Raw genomic sequence first — 24,124 nt, 5'->3', positions numbered from 1 at the left:
GACTGGCGAAGCCCTGAGGGCAGGTGGTACTCAACAGAAACACCTGAGGTCGTTTCTCCAAGGTTCGGGATCATCCTGGCAACATGTTCCGACACCCCTGGTTTGCTTGGCCCGATTTTCGGCAGCACAGTTCGTTACTTGAGAAGTGCTGAGCTTTGTCCTCTCATGGCTCAATTCCTGCAGCTCCAGGCTGCCCAGTCACCCAGACCAGTCCACTGCTACCAGAACTTCCTCTACTAGGTATTGCAGAATGTGTGCAGGACTGGGATCCACTCGTATTGGAACTTGTGGTTACTAAGCGGAAGGAAATATAGGTCTACATGTGTCATTTAGCAATGTGCCCTGCCTAATGAAACCCCCTCAAACCAAATGGCTGGCCAGGTAGTTAAAAAAATTCCAGCAGAGAGCTCCAAAGGTCTGCCTCTGATGAACATCCATGGCGCAATGAGTGCATTCACGGAATGGTGCTGGTGTGCTTAAAAGTTGAAGGTGAAGAGCTAGAGGGGGAAAAAAGGCAAAACTAACTCAAGTGATTTTTTTACACCATGGCTTGGTGAGAGCATTAATCATGTCAGTCCATCGGGTAGTATACATCTCAACACACGCAGAGTCTCTGGTTTCTTTTCCTCCCATTATCCAACGAGACGGAAGTCTGAAGATTATCAACAGCGCTCTACTTGAACATCAGCGAGACACTGCGTGCGCAGGAAACGCAGCCAAAAAAGCCTCGGCAAGTGACTCCATTAGCGACTGCTTGTCTTCTGCTTCTTCTGCTGCTACTTGTCAGAGTCTCTCAAACAACCACGAAGAGAGACAGTTACACATCACGGTCCTTCTTCGGTGGTCCCGGGCCACAGCACCAGCTCCAGCAAAGAATAACCACGCCAGTGTTATGATATCAAACATTTAAGGTGGTTCTAGTGCAGTCTAAAACAAACTTGTTTTTGATCCGAACAGGTTCTGCTTGGTGATTTTTTGGCCCCACTTGCTCCAGGAAGTGCAGTTAAAATTTTGAGTTGTGGCCAGTGAGGGGTAGTAGTTGGGTCTTCTTCATTTGTATGTCCTGCTGTTACCATGGAGAGGAGCACATATGACCTAGGATGTCAGCCTGGTTAAATAAGACCCTCTTCATCCACCAGCTTGGCCATTGCTGTTGAGGCAACAGAAAGTCACAGTGTGGTCCCCAGTGGTGTTTGCAAAACAGCGGTGGAATCGGAGAAAATACCGTGACTGCATTTGGCCAAGAAGCCCATCTCAACCATGAGAGTTCTTCCCCCACAGCTGGAACAAAATAATCATTCCTTTGTTTTCCTGCTTGCTTCAGGATTGTCACATCTCTGTTAGTCTCCCTCACTTGCTCAGTAATGTGTTCCTTTTTCATTTCTATTAGTCTGGCTGGGGGGCTGTAACAGGAACTAGAGGTAATAGAGAAGCGGCTGGCAGCATACAGCCAAAGCCAGAAAGATGAACACGGAGGTGATGGAAGTCAAATGTGCCGGTGGGAGGTGACCCCAAAAGCATAGGCAGAGGAATGGAGAGGTTGGGCTCAATTGACACTGACACACTGTGAGAGCAATTCAAGTTATCAGTCAGGCAGCTTAGCAGCGCAGTGGTGGAATGGAGGAATTCTTTATGACCACTAAGAAACAAATATGGCCTTCCTTCAAAAGCATGTTCCTTCCTCCGGGACCTAATGAAAGGTGAAGTCTCTGGAACGCAGCCGGAAGGTTTTCCGCAGATGCAGCTGGAGGTGTGGTGATGAATCTCCTCTACTGCTGGAGGTGGGTTTTCCACCCTTGTAACCCTTGCGTTCCTCTCGCTATTCGCCATAAAGGTGAACGCTAGCTTCAACTCCATTTAGTTTCACGCCCAGGCATCATGATTCAGCTTTATCTTGGCGCTTGATGAACTACTGGCGTGCTCGCCGCTTGATATTGACTGTTAAAAAAAAACTCTTTGACTGAAGTGAGACAGAATTACTGAGACCATTTACGAAATCAAGAAGCACCATCATGAGCAGAAATCTAACTGTGGCCAATAAACAAGCAGAACAAACAGAATAAACGGATAAAACTGAAAACCACATATGAGGAAGGAGAAGGTATGAAAGCACAGCACTTGGATATTCAGCTTTCACTGAAGTACGGCTCTCAGGAGAAGGCTTGTAAAAGCCCAGTGATTTTAATGGAACTGAGAGAGCGAGAGTGAACGCTCCTAATAATGTTTAGGGAGCAGAAACGGATGGTCTGGTCAAGGATGAAGAGCAGAGGAAGCATGCTGAGGAAGCTTTGGCTCCATAGATTAAGAATTGCTAGATTGGTTGAAATGGTCAGTTTAATGTAATTCTTTACGACCCATAGAACTCTATGTATGAATTGGACACACTGAACACCATCATTTACAAAATATTTAGCGACTTCAAAATTCAAATTCAAAGTCATACTATTTTAACAAAGATTGTCCGGTGCCATCACATCTAGAGGTGCAAATCACGTGCATGTTCCCACAGCCTTCACAGCACAGGACCAATCTAGTAACTCCACATCTATGATGAGGCCACATAAGAACTACAAGCCCTTCATCTGTTAGTGACGGGGAGAGAAGGGACCCACAGGTGACAAAGAAAGGGCCAGGTTACAGCAGGGGCTAATTGACGACAGCACATAGCGGCTACGGTTAATGGGTGAGTCGTAACGGGGCAGCTATAACCACAGCGACACAGGCTATCTACGGTTAATGTCAGAGTTAGGAACACGTCACACGGAGTAGATGTCAGGGCTCAGGTCTGGCTTGGGTTTTTACCTGTTTAGGGGTCTTCCAGGGTGAAAAGTGACCTGCAGTGAGAGAACAAAAACATTTAGCCTAAAAAACAGTGCAGCTCTCACATCAGATTGAAATGGTCAATCTGCCTCATGACAAAGACAAAGGAAGGATCAGTGAAGCCAAAACAGGTCACCACTGGAGGTCAGCTGCAGTACTCCACAACACGGGCTCTGGGTGGCTCTGGGAAAGTCTGGAAAAACAGGATCCAGTGACATGGAGGGGGTGTTTCATCTAATCTAACGGCTGTGTTCCAGAGCCCCATGAAACAGATTTCATGGTGAGAACACAGAGATGGGACGAGCGAGGGCTTTGCCCGAAGCTCCCGAACCTTCTCCTCCCGCGTCCTTCCGCAAACGAAGGCATATGTGCTACCAATGTATGCCGTTCCCCCACATTCAGCCTGCACCTGTCTCTTGTCAATGGACTAGATTACATTTCAGCCGATATGGCAATAAGTACTGCAAGGCAAAAATAATTAGAATGCAAATTCAGTTTTTGTAAGCGATGGGAGTGCAGCACAAATATGACCAGCTGAACTTTTGATTGAACCCAAAAGGTACTTACTAAAGATAATAAAGATGCTTACAGAGGTATTAATGCTTATGATTTAGCTACGATTGCCTCTGAGAGCAGTCACATCTGATCCATATTACTGGAGCGATGTTTACCACAGGCGATCATTAATAAGTGGAATTCCCTCCTATTTGCCAGAATCTCAGTTTTAGAGCCGTAGATGTTTCATCTTGCAATTGCCTTGTGACAGACCTTAATTCACTGGGTTATTGCATCTGTTTTCAGCAGAATTACATCACTTGACGTGCTCCGGGCACGTTCATAACTCACTAGTCAAAAGAGTCACCCATGCGTGACGGAAGGGATGCAAACAGTTCAAGCCCTAAGATCAACAGCCTTGGCAAATGCAAAGAAACCCGTAAGACACAGCACACGGTATGAATTCATCTGCGATGTCAAAGCAGCAGTAAACTCTACCTCAACATTTCATCCAGCTGCAAATTTTACAAATTCCGGCAAAAGATTCAATAGCGGAGGCCTTTCTGGGACCGGAACCAGCTACCATCAAATTCTTATCAAATTCGTCCTTAGCAATGATGCCATCTGCTGCGTTAAAGTGTTATTAATTATTCTTAATTCTCAATTATTAATTTTTAAATATGTCTATATACTAAAGAGGAGTGCCAAATATATATATATATATATATATATATATATATATATATATTTGGAAAATGGTCTTTAAGAGGCATGTTATTTTTCTTGACATCCTTGAAAAAGCCATAACATACCATTGCTATCTGCAACAAAAATTACTCATACCTCTTGAATGCAAAAAAAATAGAGACCTCAAAATGAATGCCGAAATTAAATAAACCTCTCTGAACGGTGAGAACAAAGCAATAGCTACTATCTTCATCAAAATTAATCAGTTTCTGCCAAATATGGCTTCTGCATGGCAGTAACAGAAACGTGAGGCAGCACTGCACATTTCCCTGATTTAATTTCTCTCCCAGCCTTTCATGTGTCGAGACTGATGCCCTTCAGGAACAAATAAGGGAATGCAGATCGCCAGCGTTAGATTAGGGACTGCCTGCATGCACTGCGCACACTTTAACTAATGTTTTCTTGATGCTTCAATTATACTAAACAATCCCCTTAATCAACAGTAGGTGGGATGCACGGCATTTAAAAATAACCACTTACCAACTAAATATATCCAAGGGTATAAGAAATTTTAACACGAGTTTAGCAAAGGCTTCTTCTTTCAAATGTAACACAGGTCCTTGGTCAAGAGCCTTACACTCTGAAATCACTCTGCCAGGCAAAGGACTTTAACCAGCGACCTTCCAATCAGAGGCACAGAGGCCTGACCTATGGAGCCACACATCGCCCCAAAACGGTTTAGCTGTTACGCCATGTCACTGAGAAACCGGAAACTCTGCCTAGTTAGGTTGAGAAATCTTCAGAACAATAACTGCAAAGAAGCCAGTCAAATAGTGACAGATTTAAAAATAAAACTAATCTTTCTAAAACATGGAGGAAAAGCAACCCACACCTTCCTGCAATTACATGCCTTTTCACATATTTGCATTTTACACAAGCATAAACCCAGCCAAAGTCTGGATGAAATTCAAGTCAGCAGTTGTCAGCTGACACCATTCTTTTCACTCCACCTTTCCAAGCTCTCATCATTGGTCAGAAAGAAACCAGGACATTTCAAAGCCGGAATCTTTGTGACACTGCACAGAAGTGGATGTGCCTGAGGTATTGATGGTCAACCCATTCGACTAACAACAATGACATTATTACCGAGCCACACAGAACCTCTCATTTATTACTCCTGTTTAATCACTTTAGAGAGAAATATTACTGTTCTGGAGCAATACACTCTGGACGACACCATGATAAAACTAAACTTCTTTGGTAGATTTGTTGCATTCAGATATGCTTAGAATTACATTTCATCCGTAGCCAAACTAGATCTGCTGCACAAAGAATAAAAAGTACAAAATTCATAACTTGATGTTATGTTCTGTGACCTATTGTTCCCAAACCAAGAAATGAATTACGATAATTCCCTTTAGCTGCAGTATTTCTCTTGAATGAGCTCTGTCCTGTAAACCCTTAGCACAGAAAATCGAATTTCTGCTTGCAAAGGCAAGTGAATCCAACATGAACCATGTGTCTGATTGACAGTTGGTCCACTGTGGGTTCTTCTGTGCATAGAACTTGAGCTTCTAGATTAAGCCTGAACTTCATTCACACACCCTGCTGGGCTGCCTTGTGTTTGTGAGAGGCCCTGAGCTCCAGGAAAGATCTGGCTGACAGCCATTTCTGCCACTGTCCTTGGAGACAAGCCACAAGGTGGCACAGCCAGGAGCTGTCTGTGGTGCTGATGGCCCCGGTTGAGGATAAATGATACTGTCCGTGGTACTGAACCGTAGCCTGAGGCTGGGGGACGGGTCACAGAGTTCTGCTGAAGCTCTTCTCCCCAGATCTGCCTTCGCGTCTAAAGGTACAGCAAGACCCAGCTGCACTCGTACCCCCCAGAATGACAGGCACGGTGAAAGTGAATCAGCCAGAACTCACGACCTACATTCTGAAGGACACCTCTGCATCCAAGTTCTCCACACAGCCAGACGGGGCGTCACGCTGTAATCCTCTGCGGCATTAAGGAATGAAAAATACGCCGGTGAAATATATCTGAGTATTTACGCCACGATGTTAGCGCGCTGTCAAAACATACGATGGCGCGTGAATATCCCGTTACGTAACTATTGTGGCGGGCCCACGTCGGACTGCACCGCGTTGCCGTCTGAACGCGTACGGCAGTAATTAGGGTGTCTGTGGAGAGGCGCGGAAAAGCATGAACGCTCACGTCTTTATCCCACGACGATGGGAAGTGGGAGAGTCACCGTTAAGCTGTATGGGCATTCCTTTATTCACCTCACCCAAGCCTCACCTCCCAGCACGCATGCCACACTAATCATCCACAATGTGACCTTGGGAGGGGGGCTGCCCAGCCCCACCCCAAACCTGACTCCCCGAAGCATCCCTTACCGCGTGACACCACAGGATCCGCACTGCTGTCATCACCCACGACAGCCTGTCAGTCTTTCTGGACGTTTTTTTTTCCCACCTAGATATCTGGGCTGGGAACCAAGGACCTGCCTATTTAATTCCTACTGATTGTACCTTCTTCACCCAGGTACTTGAGCCCCCCATCCGCATAAATTGTAAGTTAAGAAATACTCTCTGGACACAAGCATGGGCCGAGCACATGAATAATCTTTATGATAATTCAGCTCCATCTAGAGGTGCCCTGGGTCTCCACGGTAAATCTGGGGTTGGTTGCTGTGAGGACAGACAGCCCCCCCCCCCCGCCTCCCAACTTTACTTGAATAATTTGAGGATTTAATGGAGGGACACTCATCTTTCACATGCCATGAATTTGGCCTGAGAAATGTCACTCCATGGCATTTTTCGGTCACTGTTCAGTGACACAGTGATTATCCGCATGCCCGTTGCAGATCCCCCTCACTGGTGCACCTCACAGTCGCCTCAGGCAAGTCAGCTGAAGTAGCTTATATTGGCGGTTGGAATGTTCCGAAGATAAAGACCACTTTGGACTACCGGCAGGACATGCTCTGCCAGCAGGGGGCACCCAAGTCCCGCTTCCTCATCTTCCCAGATTAGCACACTGCTGGGGTGTTGCCCTTTCCGTCGCTGGTCGGACCTCATGCATCGCCAGGCCCTGATTTTATGTCTGATGTCATGTCATGCATCTCTCCCATCTCCCTACGTAAAGAGCGCTGCTAAATGGCACAGTGTCGACCAGGCCCATGGGCCCGGATGCCACGTACCACGATCCTGGCCTGCCTCCCACTCCCGCCAGCTTCAGCCAATGAATGATAACCCTCAAGTCATGTTCTGGTAAATAGTCCGTCCGTCTCCTGGGCTGATTTACTGGCCCAGAACTCCATCCTCATCAGCAGTCATGGTCATTCCGCCGGCACTGACCGAATGACTCGGTGGAAAGAGAGATGAGCCACAACTACAGCACAATCAGACGAATGATGCCACTTGTATGGTATTTAATTAGTCTCAAAACTCACGCACATAAAAACCACGCATATGTATGCTCTGGTGAGCAGAAAATCCACCCTCTACGTGCTCGTGTCTGCATAACACTCGCTCACTCGACGGGTTGAAATATAGGATATCGGAAAGATGTTAACTTAGTGCAAGACTTCCTTGCTTCGACATCATGACATCATGAGTGTGAAATTGGTTGTTCTCTCATTGACTGATCAGTGATCATCTTCTTCTCCTCCTTCTTCTTCCAAAGCAAACAGCCAATCATATGATTCAAAGTGACCAATTAACGAAGTGGAGATATCAGCCACTGTTCCAAAGTCTCAAAACTCAACCTGTTGAGTGAGCAAGTGTCGTGTAGAAGTGAGAGCGTAGTGAGAATGGGTTTTCTGCTCACGAGAGCTTATGCCTGTATGGTTTTTTAGTGCACAAGTTTTGAGACTAATTATACAGCATACACTTCACAAACAGTCCCGGTGTATGTGTGCATGAGTGTGGGCGTGCCTGAGTGCATGCTCTTTTAAGGAAACGCTTCAGCGATTTCATTTTGTTCCACTTCGACACCCATTTCACCCACACGCACGTGTGCTCATCAGCGGTCACGTGACCTCACATGTGTCCACTCCAGCGCATCAAAAACATCATAAAAGGTCGCTTAATGGCTGGAATCACAGTAAATCAATTACAGTGGAATAATCTGTGTATCCGTGCTCATCACGCGACTAGTTAATGGTCTGGCTATATCTACTAATGATGAGGTCTGCACAGCACGTAATAATTAGCCCTGACGAGGAGCAGAGCTGTCGTGTCGTTCCCGGAGCAGGCAAGTCGGCCATGTGCTTTGAGGACGGAAAACATTACATACTGATTCTAATTGCCTTTCTGGAGTGATCACAGATAACTCACTGCATGTTTTCATAAAGACAAACTCTTTAGCACTGTGTCTCAATTGACATGACTGACATCACACATTATAGATATGGCAGGCAGATGCCCTGCATAGAACTGGAAGTATGACTGAATCAGCCCAATCCGGCTGATGATGCACAATTGTTCCTAAAAAATAAAAACTTAAAATGGGCTAACTGGGCAGAGGTTAGCCTCAGACTAGAATTCTGCCTGCAGGGTTCCTGTGCGTTTGGAATAAGCTTCACACACTCTACTGAACAAGAAGTTGGAAGATGGAAGGAATGCAGGGATGACAGTAACCATCAGATTCTCCCATTGAAGCTACAGATGGCTACATAATTTAATATAATGTTTTACATACTGATAAAACAATATAAGGATGAACTCATCCTTAAAGAAACATCTCAAGACCCATCTGTTCCATGAATTCTTCTACTAACCTGATGCCTCTCTGGCCCTGTTTATACTTGGTTTTACAATAGGCCTTGGGCAATTAGAATGCAAGTAGACAGCGCTGAATACAAGTGTAAATACCACCAAGACGTACTGCGATCGGATCACTCAGGCCACTTGCCGAGGTGGTCTGGGACTAATTTGACAAATCTTTTGTAGCATAAACGCTAATGCATCCTGCATGTGCTATTACAATAACTGTGTGGGGCAGTAACGAAATCTGAACACAAGTGGTCAGTTGGACACCTTGGAGACGAATGACAGACACAGGTGTAAAGGCGTCTCTGCTGACTACTTACAGTATGATCCGATTGCCCATTTTAAAACCATGTGTAATAGGGACTTAATGTTCTCATCCAGCTTCAATGCTGCTTACACTTGTTACTGGGCTTTAATTTGGAGCTCAGCCTAGCTACACTTATACCTAGCTGACGCCATGTATGTCTGTAATGCGCTATTTGCCTCACATGTGCATTGCTTTGGATAAAAGCATCTGTTAAATACATACATGTAAATGTATCTTAAACCCAATGAGTAATCCACCCTAACTCTTAATGAATAGCATGCATACCACGTGATTCTGCAGTGTCAGAACAGACTTCCGGGGCACAGATGAAAGCATTAAATGTGAAACAGCAGGCTGCGTCCCTAAGAAAGTCCAGCCACTGGACTCTGATGAAAAAGAATGATGTGGAAGCTGGCTAGGAGGGGAGGTGAACAGGGAAGGTGAATGTCAAAGCTTGAGGAAGCCTGGAACACGTGCACATTAAAGGCTCTTTGCATTTGCATCTCACAATGGTCCACTGAGATAAAACTTTCCCCTTCGCATTTAATGATGCATTTGTCTAGGACAGAGACTATCACTGTCGGCCAGCACAGCCTGTGATAATCCTGTCATCTCTGGCGCCGGCTATCATGGAGGGTTGTCATGGAAACGTGCAATAAAAGAGCTATAAAGGTGCCACAGGGCCAAGGGAGGATGAGGCTTTAATAAGCTGTCAAACCCATTATACTCAAAGGATGCTGTGCTGCCACACATGACCACCAGATGGCGCCTGGTGGGCATTCGGAATTAAAAAGTCATAGACTGCTCTAAAGGAGCCTGACAGCAGAGAGCCCATAGAGCTCCAGAGGTCAGCCCTCATTTGCCCCTCTGTCTCGCAGCCCTCAGCATTGAGCTTCAACTGCTGCATCCCTCAATGGCAGCTAAGCATTCTGAATCGTGGATGTCACAGACCTTAATAAGCAGTAGGTAATTTACGCTACTTCATCAGACTCTGAAGTGCATAATGCAACTCTCTGGTAGCACGTCACCTAAATTGTTCCCTGTGGGACAATCGGACTATCAGGGTGATTATGCCGGAAGAAGCAAAAGCAGCGAGGCTGGGTCACCGTGACAACCCCGGAATCTGCGCATGTCACATGGGTACTGAGCTCATGACTCACTTCCAGCTGCCAGTACTGCGGCGGCTGGCTGAAAGCTGCTCGCGTCGGCCGTCTCCGTGGGTGGCCAGCGCACATTTCAGCTTAACTACTGAGTACAAGATCGCTGTGGGATCCATTGAGGGGTTTGGCTTGCTTTTCCTATGGGATGCTAGGGCACCAGCTGAAGGCCAGAGCTGGATCAGCCCCATCTTTTTGGATTACCACTGCCCATATGAGTGACCACCTTCTGCACTCAGCAAGAGATGCGTGCTTGACACAGGTTTCATTCGGTCAGAAGTGGGGAAAAACATCGCGCATGCTGAATTATGCATCCACAGCATTTGCGGTGGAATGCCGGCCGAGTCATAAGCCACGGTGTAATGCGACCAAATGAATACCAGCAGTGGCGGCCGGTGGCCGGCGTCCACCACAGAATTTGACGGCACCCTTATGCTTTCTGGGCTTAAGTGAGGAGGCTTTGCTGGCATGTGGGTGCATGGGGGAGGAGCTCAGCATGTCCCCTGACTAAACCAGCCCGTTCCACAGTCCCACAACACCTTAACATGTGACAATGCCTCTATGGATCAAAGACCCGTCATAGATTTATTTCGTACATCGCCTCAATCTTAGCTACGATGACGCCCAATCATGCAGTTTATGCCTGCGACGCCTCGCCATCAGTCTCCGTCGTTTCACGTGTCTCCCATTCACAATGGCCCAGTGGCCTATTCACTCCCGACTCATTTGAACAAATCTGAGTGAGTCCATTTCTAGATAGCCTCAAACCCCTACTTCCATGACCTCTTGTGACCCGTCCTCTAGTTTTGCGAAAATTTTGTGAGTTACCGTGGCAACACATTTTAAACGAACACATACTTATGACTGTTACTCTCTTTTTAGTTTGCTGTCGTTTACATTTAATCTAAAACTGCTCGGTGCATGAGCTGCAGAGCTTATAAGTGGCTGCAGATCTAAGCTGCTGCCGGAAAGCAATAAATATGTAGGAGGGATAGCAGAAAGACACCAGGCTGAACGTCTCTCCGCAGATCAGACATCGCTAGCCGATGTCAGACTTTGTCCGCTCGTGCCGCTTGGCTACCCGGATCGGTTTTTAATCTTCGTGACTGAGTCGTCTCGCCACTGTCCCCACTTGAGCGGCAACTCTGCACATTTTCTCGGGTCGGCAGGCAGACGCGCCTCTACTGGGTCTTTTCGGGTTTACGGGTATTTAAATCCGTCAGCTGAACCACTATTTCAGGGAATTCTGCACTCTTCTTACATGAAAGCCAGATTACACCCCGCCTCTTAATTATAGGAAGCTGTTAATTATAGGAAGCATTTATGTTAAGCCATTAACCTTTACACCTCAAGCAGATGTAGTCAGATTGGCTTGGTGGTGGCAAGCGAACAGCTCTGTGCTCCAGCGTTCTGTCAGTGTACGCCTCCCAGCAATGTTTAATAGAATCTAAAGCCTGTATCCTGCACTTGATGCCAGTAAAGCACAGCACAAACAAAACTGCATGTACGCTCTCAGCCCCAGGGGCAGCAAGCAGGGCAGAACTCTCGCAGAATTCAGATGTTGATAAGTGCAGATCTGCTGCTTAATGAGGTGTCTCTTGCTATTCAGAGTCACTGGAGATTATCAGTGCCCCTTATTGCTATACTTTGGCCATATCATTCAATAAATGCCCATAGAAATGAAAGAGCAGTCCCCACAAATTTATGATTACAGGTCTGTGCACGTGCGTGCGTGTGTGTGTGTGTGTGTGTGTGTGTGCGCATCTATCATCTGAATTTCTTCCCAGGAAACTCTCACTGACATGTTGACATAAAGCCATTAAACTTTCACACCAGAAAGTCTCAATAATGTAGATAGTCTCTGCCTAATTACATTAATAATCCAACCATTATTCTCCACATGACTGATGCCTCTTTAATTCTGTGTGTGAAAGAAGCACGACTGGGGGATTAAGTTGTAAAAATATATCACTATCATCAATGGGACAGGAGGGTAAGTTTCTGCCACGAGCTGCAGAAGCCGGAAGCAGGACAGGCAGGGTTACATGCAGCCACCTTGCGGCCCACTCTGCGTGGTTGGCACCTTACAGCCCATGTGCTGACACTGCAGGCCCAGATATTTAAACCAAAATGGTGGGGTCACCGCTGGAGTCCAGCCCACTCTGCGCAATGAGAATGTTCTGAGAAATTGTGTACAGAGGTCAATACACAATTGTAGCATATAATCTAACTGTCTGCACGTATAAATGCGTGCATGTGGACAGTTAGATCATAAATATATAAATGTCTATAGAGCAGTGTTTCCCAATCAAATCTTCGGGGACCCGCAGACAGTCCACATTCTTGCTTCCACTCAGCTCTGGAAGGGAGCAAAAATGTGGACTATTTGGCAGGGAGCTGTCTGCGGGTCCCCGATGACCGGGTTGAGAAACACTGCTATAGAGTGATGTGTTAAGACAGAGCAGCACAGGAGAAACCATCTCAGCCAAAGGAGCAGACACACCTGCACTGTATGCTGGGTTCCTGGGTTCACTCCCAAAGACAAGGACACACCCACATATCCAGACGGAGTGGACTCACCCAGCCCGGGGAGACACACAGCACAACGCACCCCTTACCTGTCCCACCCCTCTGCACCGTGAGCGTGGCCTCGGTGCCCACCGGGCACTCCTTCAGCAGCTCCACCACCTGGGTGTGGCTGAGGGCCTGTGCAGGCTGCTGGTTGATCTCCACGATGAGGTCGCCCTCCTGCAGGCCTGGGCAGCCCTGCGGCTCCAGCACCTGCTTGACGCGCTGGCCGGCGCCGCTGTCGGCGATGGTGAACCCAAAGCCGTCGGCCCCCTTCACCATGGTGATGGTCAGCAGCTCAGCTGGGGCTGCCCCAGATGATGCCATGGAGACATTGTCCTCGTGTGGCGTGGTATCCAGGTGGGTGTCGCCGGGGTGGGCCTGCAGGGAGGGCTGCTGCTGGGCAGGGGGCAGCAACTCGCCGTGTTCCTGCACGAACCGCGCTGTCCGCGAGATGTACTCCATGTAGCTGTCATAATTGCTCCTTCCGTTGACCACCAGGGGACGCTCCATCAGCCCCATGGGGGAGATCATGCTGCTGGCCGGGTCCTCAGGGTCGTAGGGCAGAGGATAGCCACGGCACAGCACTAGGCTCACACTCTGGCCAATCGGTACAGACTGAAAGAGCTTGACCACGTCGGCATGGGTGGTGCCCAGGACACAGACATTGTTGATGTAAACGATGACATCACCTGGAGAAACAGGAATCGTGTCACATCCTCAAAGAAAGGAGCTGAAGAAAAAAGTTCATCCATTTGGACCTCAGTGCCTTCCAATAAAACACTGATATAACTATTTAGCCTAACATGCAAATCCCAAAGTTACTGTTACACAGAGATACGGTCCATTTCCTTCCATAAGAATACAAACACTCCCCACCTAACGACCCACCTGTTTAACGACCTCCTGTACTCACAACCAGCTCTTTGACCAGTCGGTACTGTACCCTGTCGATTCTATTCTGTTTCTGATTTATTTGGGTCGGGGAAAGAAGGTTGCATGTTGCTCACAGTAACTGACCTTTGTTTTGAAACGCCGTATCAGTTTACACTGAACTTGCGATTGACCTTTATCGTGATCCTCTGCCTTTAGTTTGATGCATATGCTTTATATTGTGACATAGGGAACCTCCAGTAGCACGTAAAGCACGGATATGCGCAAGGTGAAAGTTTTCCTGTGTCACACATTCTCTTATGTCTTCAAAAGCAATGGCTGTACGTTTTTTTTTTTTTACTTGTTTCATATCTTGTGAATTTATTTTCTATGCGCCGCTTTAGTTCGGTAATGTGCAAAAGGACGCTAATTTGCGATAAATGCTTATATACGTTAACGTACCATTTATTTGTAATTGGGCTGATGATCAGTGTTAGCACTTACCGGCCAGCTTGTTATGACTTTTCTATGCCAGATAAGAATTTCTGTGTTTTGTTAACTACAGTCTCACTCATAGGTTTTCACCTGCCACATACGGAGAGCAGCGGGGACAGTACACTGTGTATTACAGTATACAGTACACTACTGTATAAACATTTATAAATATACTATATACCAGCAAAATGGTGCGAAATTGACAGTAAAACATTATCTAAAGATGGCTGATTTAAACCCACTACCAGTACAGTATGCTTGAAATATCAGTAAGGGGCGGCTCCTCGCTCATCGACCAATTCGCTTAATGACTTAGTCATAGGAGCGGAACTCGGTCGTTAAGTGAGGAGAGTCTGTACAGTATAGGGCATATTCTCTGGCTTTCAGCCAGATTGTGAACACGGAGCTAATCGCAGGACCAGGCAAAGCGTGTGCACAGCCAGGCCTCATTTGTATAAGAAGCCCTACACGACATTTCCCCACCCTTATGATGCTCACCTTTCTGCCCTGAGAGACTGGCCTTCTGGTGTCTTATTGGTGGAGAGCTGGGTAAGATGACTGGCAGGAGGACGTACCTCCACCAATGATGTCAGATCTGGATAGTGAATGAGCGCTGAGCCACGAGTGCAGTGACACTGTAATCAATCCCCATCCTTACGCTCGACAGCCCAGCCCACGTGTCCTAATCGATATTTTCATATGCTCTGAGAAAGCCAGCACACGTGGAGGGACCTCATGGCGTCCTCAACATTCACGGCGTCCACCGTTACCAAGCCCCTCCGCCCCCGATGCTGCACCAAGGCAACAAGGAACAAGGAAACAAGGCAAGCGTGACTCAACTGTGTGAAGGCACGCACACGTTGCCTCCCAAACACACACACATGGAATGAAAAATGGAATGAAAAAGTATCACTGACTTTCACATGGTCATTGAATTCAGAATCACTAGAATTACATTTTTAAGAGGCGTGACCCTGACGCCCCGATAAGGAAAAGCAGGCATGAAAATGAGAGCGCGGTAACGGAACAGCTGCTCAAACTTCACTGTCACCAGCATCACGCATCGCTTCCGCAGGACACTGCTAGCATTACACGTGGAAGCAAAATCATCACAGCTAACCATTTACCACTGTGTTTATAAATATGCATAATTGTGTAAAACTTCTGCCGTCAGTTGAAGGACAGAAGCATTAGACCAGAAGACAAGCGTTCCAAAATGAAGGATCCCTTCAATCCTTCAAAGTCTGCGAATGTAGCACAGGGGGACGGTTTGGAGCCTGGAGGACGGTCCGTTGACTGGCAGCCTCCTCCTCCCTGCCTCAGTCGACGGTGCTGAATCCTCAGGGCGATTCAGCAGCGGGGCCAGCAGCAGCCAAATTAACAGCCGGAAACCCTTCCTCTCCAGCATGCGATAGGAGGCCGAACTAGGGCAGGCGCTGTGTGAGCACAGGCCATGCGCCCGCCTGGGCTGCTAAGTCACATGGGCACCTCCCATGACAGCTTCGCTAGGTAGATAACCTCACGCCGCTCCACAGCTGCGGAAGACTCACTCTCAACATCAGGCCTAACGTGCCTGCATACTGGGATCGTCATCGATCCATCAACCTGCAGCGCATCCCAGGGGTCTGCTTATACAGAGCAGCGTGACCTGGGGGGGTGGGGGACTGCAGAGAGATGGTGGGGAGGCCTGTGCGTTTACGCAGCTGTGACGCAGAGCCTCATTGGAACACCTTGACTGCAAGGATTGCACAGTTTAACACGTCACGCTGCAGTACAAGAAAACAAGCCCTGATGCACCCTAGTCTGAAATTAAGTGTTCTTTCATGAGAAAAAAAACCTTTCCAAAGTGAAGAATAATGCAAGCAGCTAGTATCACAGCCTACACTTAGCTCTACTTGACATTTAATAATAATATGCTGTCGACCGTCACCAGTCCCAACTCAGGTTGTGCAATGACTTTGCCCAGGCTCATGTGTTGTTGAGAAGGAATGTCACCGGTCCTTTTTGCTAAACGGGCATATCAATTATCCAGACATGAGGCTGATTTTTGGTTCTCTGGAACAGGATTCCCAGCGCACCCTGCCGCTGAACCTTTCAGCACCCTCTCCTGGCTCCATGGAACATGCCGACACCCTGCTTTGGTCCACAGAGGAGCCAATCAGTTGTCACCATGTTTGCTAGCTTCTGTCACTTCCAGATGGGGCTCCTAATCAACCCCTGGATTAATTAGCTACTAAATTGGCTGAACCTCCCTGCACTGCCATTTGGTTTCTGGCAATGGGAAGTATTTCAAGAGGCAGGATGCTGAGGTAAGAGATTTGCTCTTTGAAATCTCCAAAGAAGCTCGCTGACATCTATGGAAAGAGGGTACTAAATATGTCAGGTGTTCAATTATATTTCTAAACTCCCCCAGCAAGACGGAGGAGGAGGTCTCATTCCACACAGCCTTAAGGTACAGGCTGGTCGATCAAGTGAAGAGTGAGTTATTAAAAGAAAGTTAGCGGCACCTCCCCTCATCATGCCATGAAGCTGAATGTTGTGTGGGCAATGAGGAAGCCATCTAATGTCCATATGTCCATCTAATATCTGCCGTTCTATCACAAAGGTGCCTGTGTCCATCTACTAGGGATGTACCTGTGTTCATCTACTATTGTTACCTATGTTAATATGCTATAACAGTGTTTTCCAATCCAGCCCTAGGGGAACCACAAACAGTCCGCATTTTTGGTTCCTCTCAGCTCCCGTAGGATTCTCTAGCAGGGAGTTCGGAGGGAGCAAAAACATGGACCGGCTGTGGATCGCTGAGGACCGGACTGGGAGTCACCTGTATCCATTTACCATAATTACCTGTACATTTAACATCCAGTTCCTTGCCATTCATTACAGCAGATGCAGCTGTGGCCGTGTAACGCAGAGGTACCTGTATCCATCTTCCCGTCCTGAGCGGCGGGTCCATCCGGGATGACACTCTTCACCTGCAGGAACTCGTCGGGCTCGTCCCCCCCGATGATGGTGAAACCGAAGCCCATGTTGCTCTTCTGCAGGGTGGTGGACAGGAAGGTGCCCTTCAGCTGGGCGGGGTCTCGTGTGAACAGGGGCTTCTCTGTGAGGGGTGGGCACACACAAGGTGGTCAGTGACCGGACGACGGGCAGGAGGCACCTTGCGAATCTAGGGGGGGAGCGACTAAAAACTGAAAAAAAGACTGGCAGGTGGCTGTTAATACAGATCTAAGATGATATAGGCACCAATACAGAGGCGTCAGACACAAGACGGCGGCTTTGGCAGGGAAGGCGGGACTTGGGCTACGCAGTTTTTGCTCCAGTCAGAGGTTCACCCCTAACATTTCTCTTAAAACATTTGTAAATATGCAGCCGTTATTCCTGCCATGATTAATCCAGGAACACTCCAGGCTGGAGCAAAAAAATAAATAAAACTAAAAGAAATACAAAACAGATAATCAGAACAAAATCGATAGGGATCCAGCACTGCTGGTGCTTCGACCCCTAATTAACAAATTAATCCACATACACTGCAGCAGACTTGCACTGGAGTTCACTGGGGGGGGGGGGGGGTCAAAGCAGGTGCGATATCTAACATTCCGTAGCTGTGTTTCTTGCTGGGGAGACACATCAGCCTCCACTCAGGGCAGTTATCATTCCAAATGAACTCATTTACTCGATGAGGGCGAATTGCTCACCATGTGTCAGACAAAGAGATTGAAATTTATCGGTTTCGGACTGACCCCTTGACAGAACGGATCTCATCACAGGATCGCTGCCGGTCTCTGTCCCTGTCTGCCTCAGCTCTTTGGTTATCAATTCACACATATTTTTGTCATGATTTGTTCTCGTTTTTTTTTTTTTCTTTTTTATCGAGCTGCGCAGCGTCGAAGACGGTCAGATATCTCTGAGGCGCACTAGCGACAGAAACAAGTTCTGCTTAAAAAAAAGTAAGCATGCGTAACTGAAACAGCAGGCAAAAAAAAGCCTCCGGTGCCCTACTTACAGAGGGAACGACAGCAGAAAGAAGGACAACACACAGGCTGAGTGTGGAGTAAAGGCATATCAAAGCAGCTGATGCTCCAAGCACTTATCCCTCCACTCCACCAGGGGGCATTTTTCTAGGGATGGACGTACCATGAAAGCTGAATGCTCTTGCCCTGCTGTCAGGAAACTCGGACAGGTCGGTGAGGCTGTGGGAACGCTCGGGGGCGGGGCCCAAGTGAGCCAGTTTGGGCCTAGGTAACGTTGCTGAGGAGGGACCCTCCTCGACTGTCACAAAGGAGAGAAACCCTCACTCATTGGCTCGCAGAAAATTTGCAGAGGAGAAAGATTTCCGCTCATTGGTTGCCGGGAGCTTCATAAAGCAGAGAGGCACTCAAAGTGCAAAGTCAATTCTGATGAGAGGGCATGGGGACACAGGGGAAAGGATAAACACTCACTCCAGGGTCATGTGTCAAACCTGTCTCCCAGCGTCCGGCTCCCCTTAGCCATGGGAACCTCTGCTTAGCAAGCCATGCAGGGTTCTAGGAATGAGCAAGGGGAGCAGGTGGAGGAGGAGAGGTTCAGCGGGCAACCACAGTCTCCCCTCTGCAACCTGGGGCTCTAAGGTGAAGACAAACCCTGGCTCCTCCGCTCTCTTACCGGCGGATCAGGCAAACAGACAAACTGGTCTTGGCTCATAACGATCCAAAAGATCTTTGCATGCGGATGTCATTTCGTGCACGGCCATTTTCACCCAGCGAAGATGTGTTCGTGTGTTTGGGGCGGGGGGGGGGGAGGGCAGCCCAGGGGGCTGGGGCAAGGAGGTACCTCTGTAGATGGTCGAGAGGGGCAGCGAGGACAGGCCTTGGCTTTGCATTTGCTGCTGCTGCTGGAGCCGCTGCTTGGCCTCCAGAACTGGGTTCTCAAATTGCGTCCGTCGGTTTATGTGGCTGTAAGCAAAGGAAAAGTCGAGTCGAGTGGAGATACCGACAGCCGACCCTCTTCTGCTCAGACTGAACTAGGGTTCAGCCACTGATCATTGAGAAGCTCAATTAAACGGCTCCATTCGTCAGAAACCCTCAAGTCAGGTTTTTAACCTGTTTTTTAATTAACTGTGTGCCAACTTGGAGATATGGGAAAATAAAATGATTTTTGGATTTCTGCTGGATTGTCAGTGGATGATGACGATTGGTGTGAAATAGAAGGTCCACCAGTGCATATGCCTCTGGAGTCGACGGCATCGTTGGCGATGCCGCGTATCTTACTCTTGTATTACAGTTCATAACTCGCTGAAATCTTATTGTAGAAACGTGAAAAAAACACTGACTAAATCTGTAATCTGTCTTCCTTTCAAAACATCAGTTGGCGGAAGTATTAAAGTTTCTAAAATTAGGTTAAATCGGCAAAAAACCATGTCACCTTTCTTTGTTTTACCTGCATCGGGGGGCGTGTAGTGCCGCCCTCACCTGAAGATCGCTATTCGCTTTCTAAATAGCTGCTTCAGCGCGTATTCAAACCACATTCACATGGTAATTATATGAACAACGCGACGTTGAAACGCGATCCTGATACATCCCCATCAGCGCCATAAAAGGGGGGCGGGGGGATGTGGCCAGCTGTGAATGGCTCATGCATATACATGAAAGATGCTACATATTCAAGGAAAGGAGGCCAGAAATAGTGACATGAGTTAGGTTTTTCTTATTTATTTATCCAACCGAATGTTGCAACTGCACCATTTAGTCATCTTCATGTAGCCAAGACTTTGGTGATCAGATATCTGTGATCACAACAAACTTCCACCATTGCTTACTATGTACTTTTATAATGTTTCTGCAAGTGTTCCAAACTGCATTTTGCAATATCTATACTTTGATGTCAAATTACAAACTTCACATAAATCTGACAAATTTACAAAGTACACTAAGATTAAGATGTTTAATGCCAAAAAAAATATATAAAAAATAATTTATTTGCCATGAATTAAGTCTATGATAATGAACGAAATGTGTGACCATGCCCCAGTCAGTGAAAGTGTTTTCCCTACCCCTTGACCCCAGAGGGTTAATGTGAAAATAATTTCAGAACTGCTGTGTGACTACGCCTCTTTAGGGTATCTCCACAAACCCAGCTCCTCCAAGGCTGATGAAACTGGTTTTGGGGGGTCAGAGGCAGCAGGACAGGTCTAGCACCCCTTGTGGCTTGAAAATGCCACTGCACACAGAATGAGCCAAAGTCACATCTCAGGTTGGGAGCAGTTCCTCCTTAAGAACAAACAACTCATGGAGCAGCATTAGAGAAGAAAGACAACTAGACGCAAATACAATCTCATAGCTGACATTCGCTTAACAAGAGCAACAGCTTTGCCTTCAGGCCCAAAATAAAAAAATATATATAAAAAGATACAGCTGTTTCTTGGGCAGATGAAGCACGCAGCAGAAGAAAGACCATGATTAATTCTTGACAGAGCAGTATGCCGGGAGAGAACCAGCAATTCATAAAAGAATAAGAAACTTACTCAACATAGTAACTGCCATACATTGGGTCATCGATTTTCTCCCAGCCGTACGGAAGTTCTGAAAAACAATTACAAAAGTAAGTCTGTTATTCAACTGTCCTGAGAGACAGAGTGAGAGAGGAGAATCAATTCTCAGAAGAATGAGTCCATAATGCAAACCAATTTAATTACTGCTATTTTATGGTAATATTAACTGCATGAAATGTATCAATCACTGGTAACGAAACAGATCCATAACAGCACTTTAAATCACTGCTCCCTGTGACTGGAGCACACCCAACATTACGGCCATTCTGTAAAGAGGCGTGCTGCTGCCAGTGGGTCTGATATTCCTGCTCAGTCAACGTCAGGAGGACACAATGGCCATGCAGAGCCAGTCCACGTACCCAGAATACCTAAAGAGCAGCTCCAATACTAAGAACGTAAGCACAGAGGACGATAAACATCCCCGAATGTTGGTTTTGCTCCACCCCAAATATCAAGGATACATTGGTTGCATCCTTGCCGAATGAGACCAATCCCATGATTTATTGCTTCCAAAGTTTGTTCTGGGAGGCAAGTTACAAGACCACTCTTGCCAAGACCATGCCAAGGATGTTTCACATTCTGAGTGGATGAAGATGACAGCTGGAGGGATGCACTTGGGCCCATGAGGGATTCTGCCTTATTCCACACTCGGTGTCTGTCTGCACTGAACAATACTTCCACATAATTCAGTTTAGCTCATTTCAAGCTGGAAATCAAAAGTTTCTCATGGGACATCTGCATGCGTTATTTCCGTACACGGGTTAAGAGGCATAACTGAATCGATGAGAATGTTTTGCTTTTTTCAAGAGGGAGCCACGAAAGCTCGGTCACCTCAAACGGCCTTTTCGGAGTCAGGGTGATTCCGGGTGGCAGGGCACAAAGACAATACACTTTCTGCAGTCAAGGGCAGTACTGAAAAAGTGCTAGAAATTCACGTGTTCCAAGCTAATTTTGCTGGGCCCTGTGATGCGTGTGACCGGACGTTGAGCAGGATTCTCCGGTGCCTGTCATCCCGTCCAGCCGGCACCGTGGTGCTGACAGGGAATTCCCCATTACCTGAAGTGGGTCCAGCCTGAGGCGCAACGGGTAACAGTGATATGTGGTTAATTAGTTCAGCAGAACGTTGAATGAAGATGAGAATGACATCACACCTCAACATGACACTCTGACCGGGTGAGGTACGGGGGTGGTGTGTGAGCTTGGTCTCTCTCTCTTTCCCTCGTGTCAGCAAAGCAAGACAAGACGCCACATCAGCTGTGTTCCCAGAATCCCACAGGGCTACTTTGTAAGTTGTCTAAAGAGCTGCAGCGGAGGTGGGTGAGTGGGACGGCTGGTGGGGGCATACTTCCCTTCGCTCCCATTTCATCGGTGCACATACTGTCCACACGGCATCACTCGCAGGGGTTCCGCCATCTTGTAAATCACTCCTTTCCTTAACGACATCCACGGCGTACTCGAACACTGCTTTGTATGACATTCCGGGCTGGACTAGCAAGTAGGTTGTGGCAGGTCGGAAGTCAGTCATCTTCCATCCCTCCCGAAAGAGTACCGTTGACTCTGCTTGGTATGTGACAACGACACAACTTTTCTACTGTTACTGTGACGCTGGGATTAAACCATGAGACTACTGGTAGTGGGGGTGGGGGACTGGCTTTGGGCCACCTTATATCCTCGCCTTTACATGCAGGATCACTTTAAAATGTTAGTCCCATTCTGGTTGCAAGACAGCTTCCATGACTCTCACTCAGAGAGAAAATATCCCCTCACACCGAGCCTGGACTGTAGCTACCATCAACCACCACCCAGATATCCACCCCCACCCCAATGGCCGCACTCCAATCCGCTCAGGAGAGCGAGGGCATGAGTTTCCTTATTTGCTCTTTCAAATCAAAGGACGCCTTCATTTGCAGAAAACAGAAAAAGAGGCCAAAACTTATTTTCATGCCGAAGGAGGGAATTTCCACACCGCGACGTCATGACATCAGACTCCCGCCTCGTGTCAGAAAACAAACCCCCCCAGCGAAAGTAAGCGATCCCACTCCGATTTTTCATCCGGCCCCAGTGGAGATGTTTCTTGCACTTGGCACCGCAGCAGTGACCCTTTGCTCAGCCACACTAATCAGCGTGCGGAGATCGGAGGGGTCGCGGTGGCTGCAGCCCCCATGTTGCCGTGCTCCATGACGCTCAGCCCTGCTGACTTGCCTGCCGGATGGTCATGCAGTCCCCAAGTGTCCCAAGCGGAAGAGCCACCGTCCTTTGAGCTGCTCACCTTGCCACTTGCCACAGAATGTCACCATGGAATCCGCTGGGAAGGCAAACAATATATCCCTGGAGAAGCCTGTCCATCACTAACAGCAGATACAGATGCATACTCATACACACACTCTCTAACATATATGCACTTACCACCCCCCCCCCCCCACGCCTGCGACACTGCGAGTCTGCCTCCACCCCCCAGCCGCAGGTGATCAAAGCCTATTCATCATGCACACGGTCCTCCACAGTGTCCCAGGTCTACAGCGACAGACTTAGGTATCCCACATATACCACTGGTTCTCCAACCTCCACATGCTGAATGCCAGCCAGCTGAGGACAGTGACCCCGCTTCTCTCTGACTCGTCACGGCACCGATCCACCTGCACTAATTACTCACCTTCTGTGTTGACAAGCAAATTTTTACCTCATTTGTACCAGCGGTGCTAAAAATACATTTATTTATTTAATTCTCTGGGAGAGATTATTGTGCTGGGATTTATTTTTGCGGTGCGGCTGCACGAAACCCCCCCCCCCCCCCCCCCCCACACACACACACACGAGCAGACACATGCACAATAAGCCAAACACATGGCCTTCTTTCTTTCTGCATCCTTGTCAAACCCAAATGTGCTTCCCCTGTACACTCTTTATACTTTCCCCTGTACACTCTAAGTCTTTCAGCTGAACCCAGGATATTGTCATACACCCCTTCTTCTACCACCAATTTCACACCCTTCCCTCATTGCAAAATCCGTAAGAGTTGCAGCCTTAGAGCAGTGTTTCCCAATCTGGTCCTCAGCGACCCAGTCGGTCCACGTTTTTGCTCCCTCCCAGCTCCCTACCAGACAGTCCACATTTTTGCTCCCTCCCAGCTCCCTGAAAAAACGTGTCTGTGGGTCCCTGAGGACCGGATTGGGAAACTATGCCTTAGAGCATATTACACTCCTGCATGTCTCAGCTCCAAACAGACCATCACATCAAGTTTAAGTCCTTGGTGCTGGCTTTCAGAGCTATTAATGGACAGGCACCCAGCTCCACCGAGATACGCCCTCCGTAGCTACAACCAATCTCATCCTCTCCAGTCAGCAAATCAACCGCACTAAGAGGTCCCTCCCATGTTAGCAGTCTCACTCAGGATTTTTCTCATGGTTCCCTGATGGTGGA

General features: G+C 47.7%; 1 protein-coding gene across 15 annotated transcripts in view; it reads right to left on the bottom strand.

Annotated features, from left to right (window-relative positions):
- The window catches only part of magi2a (membrane associated guanylate kinase, WW and PDZ domain containing 2a), a 135,311-nt gene that overhangs the window by 21,732 nt on the left and 89,455 nt on the right, over positions 1 to 24,124 (bottom strand). For 5 of the 15 annotated variants that reach the window (XM_049008709.1, XM_049008710.1, XM_049008711.1 and 2 more), the window contains exons 7-13: positions 22,974 to 23,009; positions 20,678 to 20,735; positions 18,988 to 19,109; positions 18,313 to 18,447; positions 17,096 to 17,278; positions 12,858 to 13,499; positions 2,803 to 2,834 (exon numbers count right to left, since the gene is read on the bottom strand). In XM_049008709.1, the coding sequence (XP_048864666.1) occupies positions 2,803 to 2,834; positions 12,858 to 13,499; positions 17,096 to 17,278; positions 18,313 to 18,447; positions 18,988 to 19,109; positions 20,678 to 20,735; positions 22,974 to 23,009 (1,208 nt within the window). The remainder of the gene's footprint in view (positions 1 to 2,802; positions 2,835 to 12,857; positions 13,500 to 17,095; positions 17,279 to 18,312; positions 18,448 to 18,987; positions 19,110 to 20,677; positions 20,736 to 22,973; positions 23,010 to 24,124) is intronic. The other 10 variants (XM_049008715.1, XM_049008723.1, XM_049008716.1 and 7 more) reach the window with 5 other exon arrangements.

The sequence above is a fragment of the Brienomyrus brachyistius genome, chromosome 3, assembly GCF_023856365.1.
Source record: "Brienomyrus brachyistius isolate T26 chromosome 3, BBRACH_0.4, whole genome shotgun sequence".
Lineage (NCBI taxonomy): Eukaryota > Metazoa > Chordata > Actinopteri > Osteoglossiformes > Mormyridae > Brienomyrus > Brienomyrus brachyistius.
The sequence above is the reverse complement of the archived record's forward strand: the minus strand, read 5'-3'. Positions and strand labels throughout refer to the sequence as shown.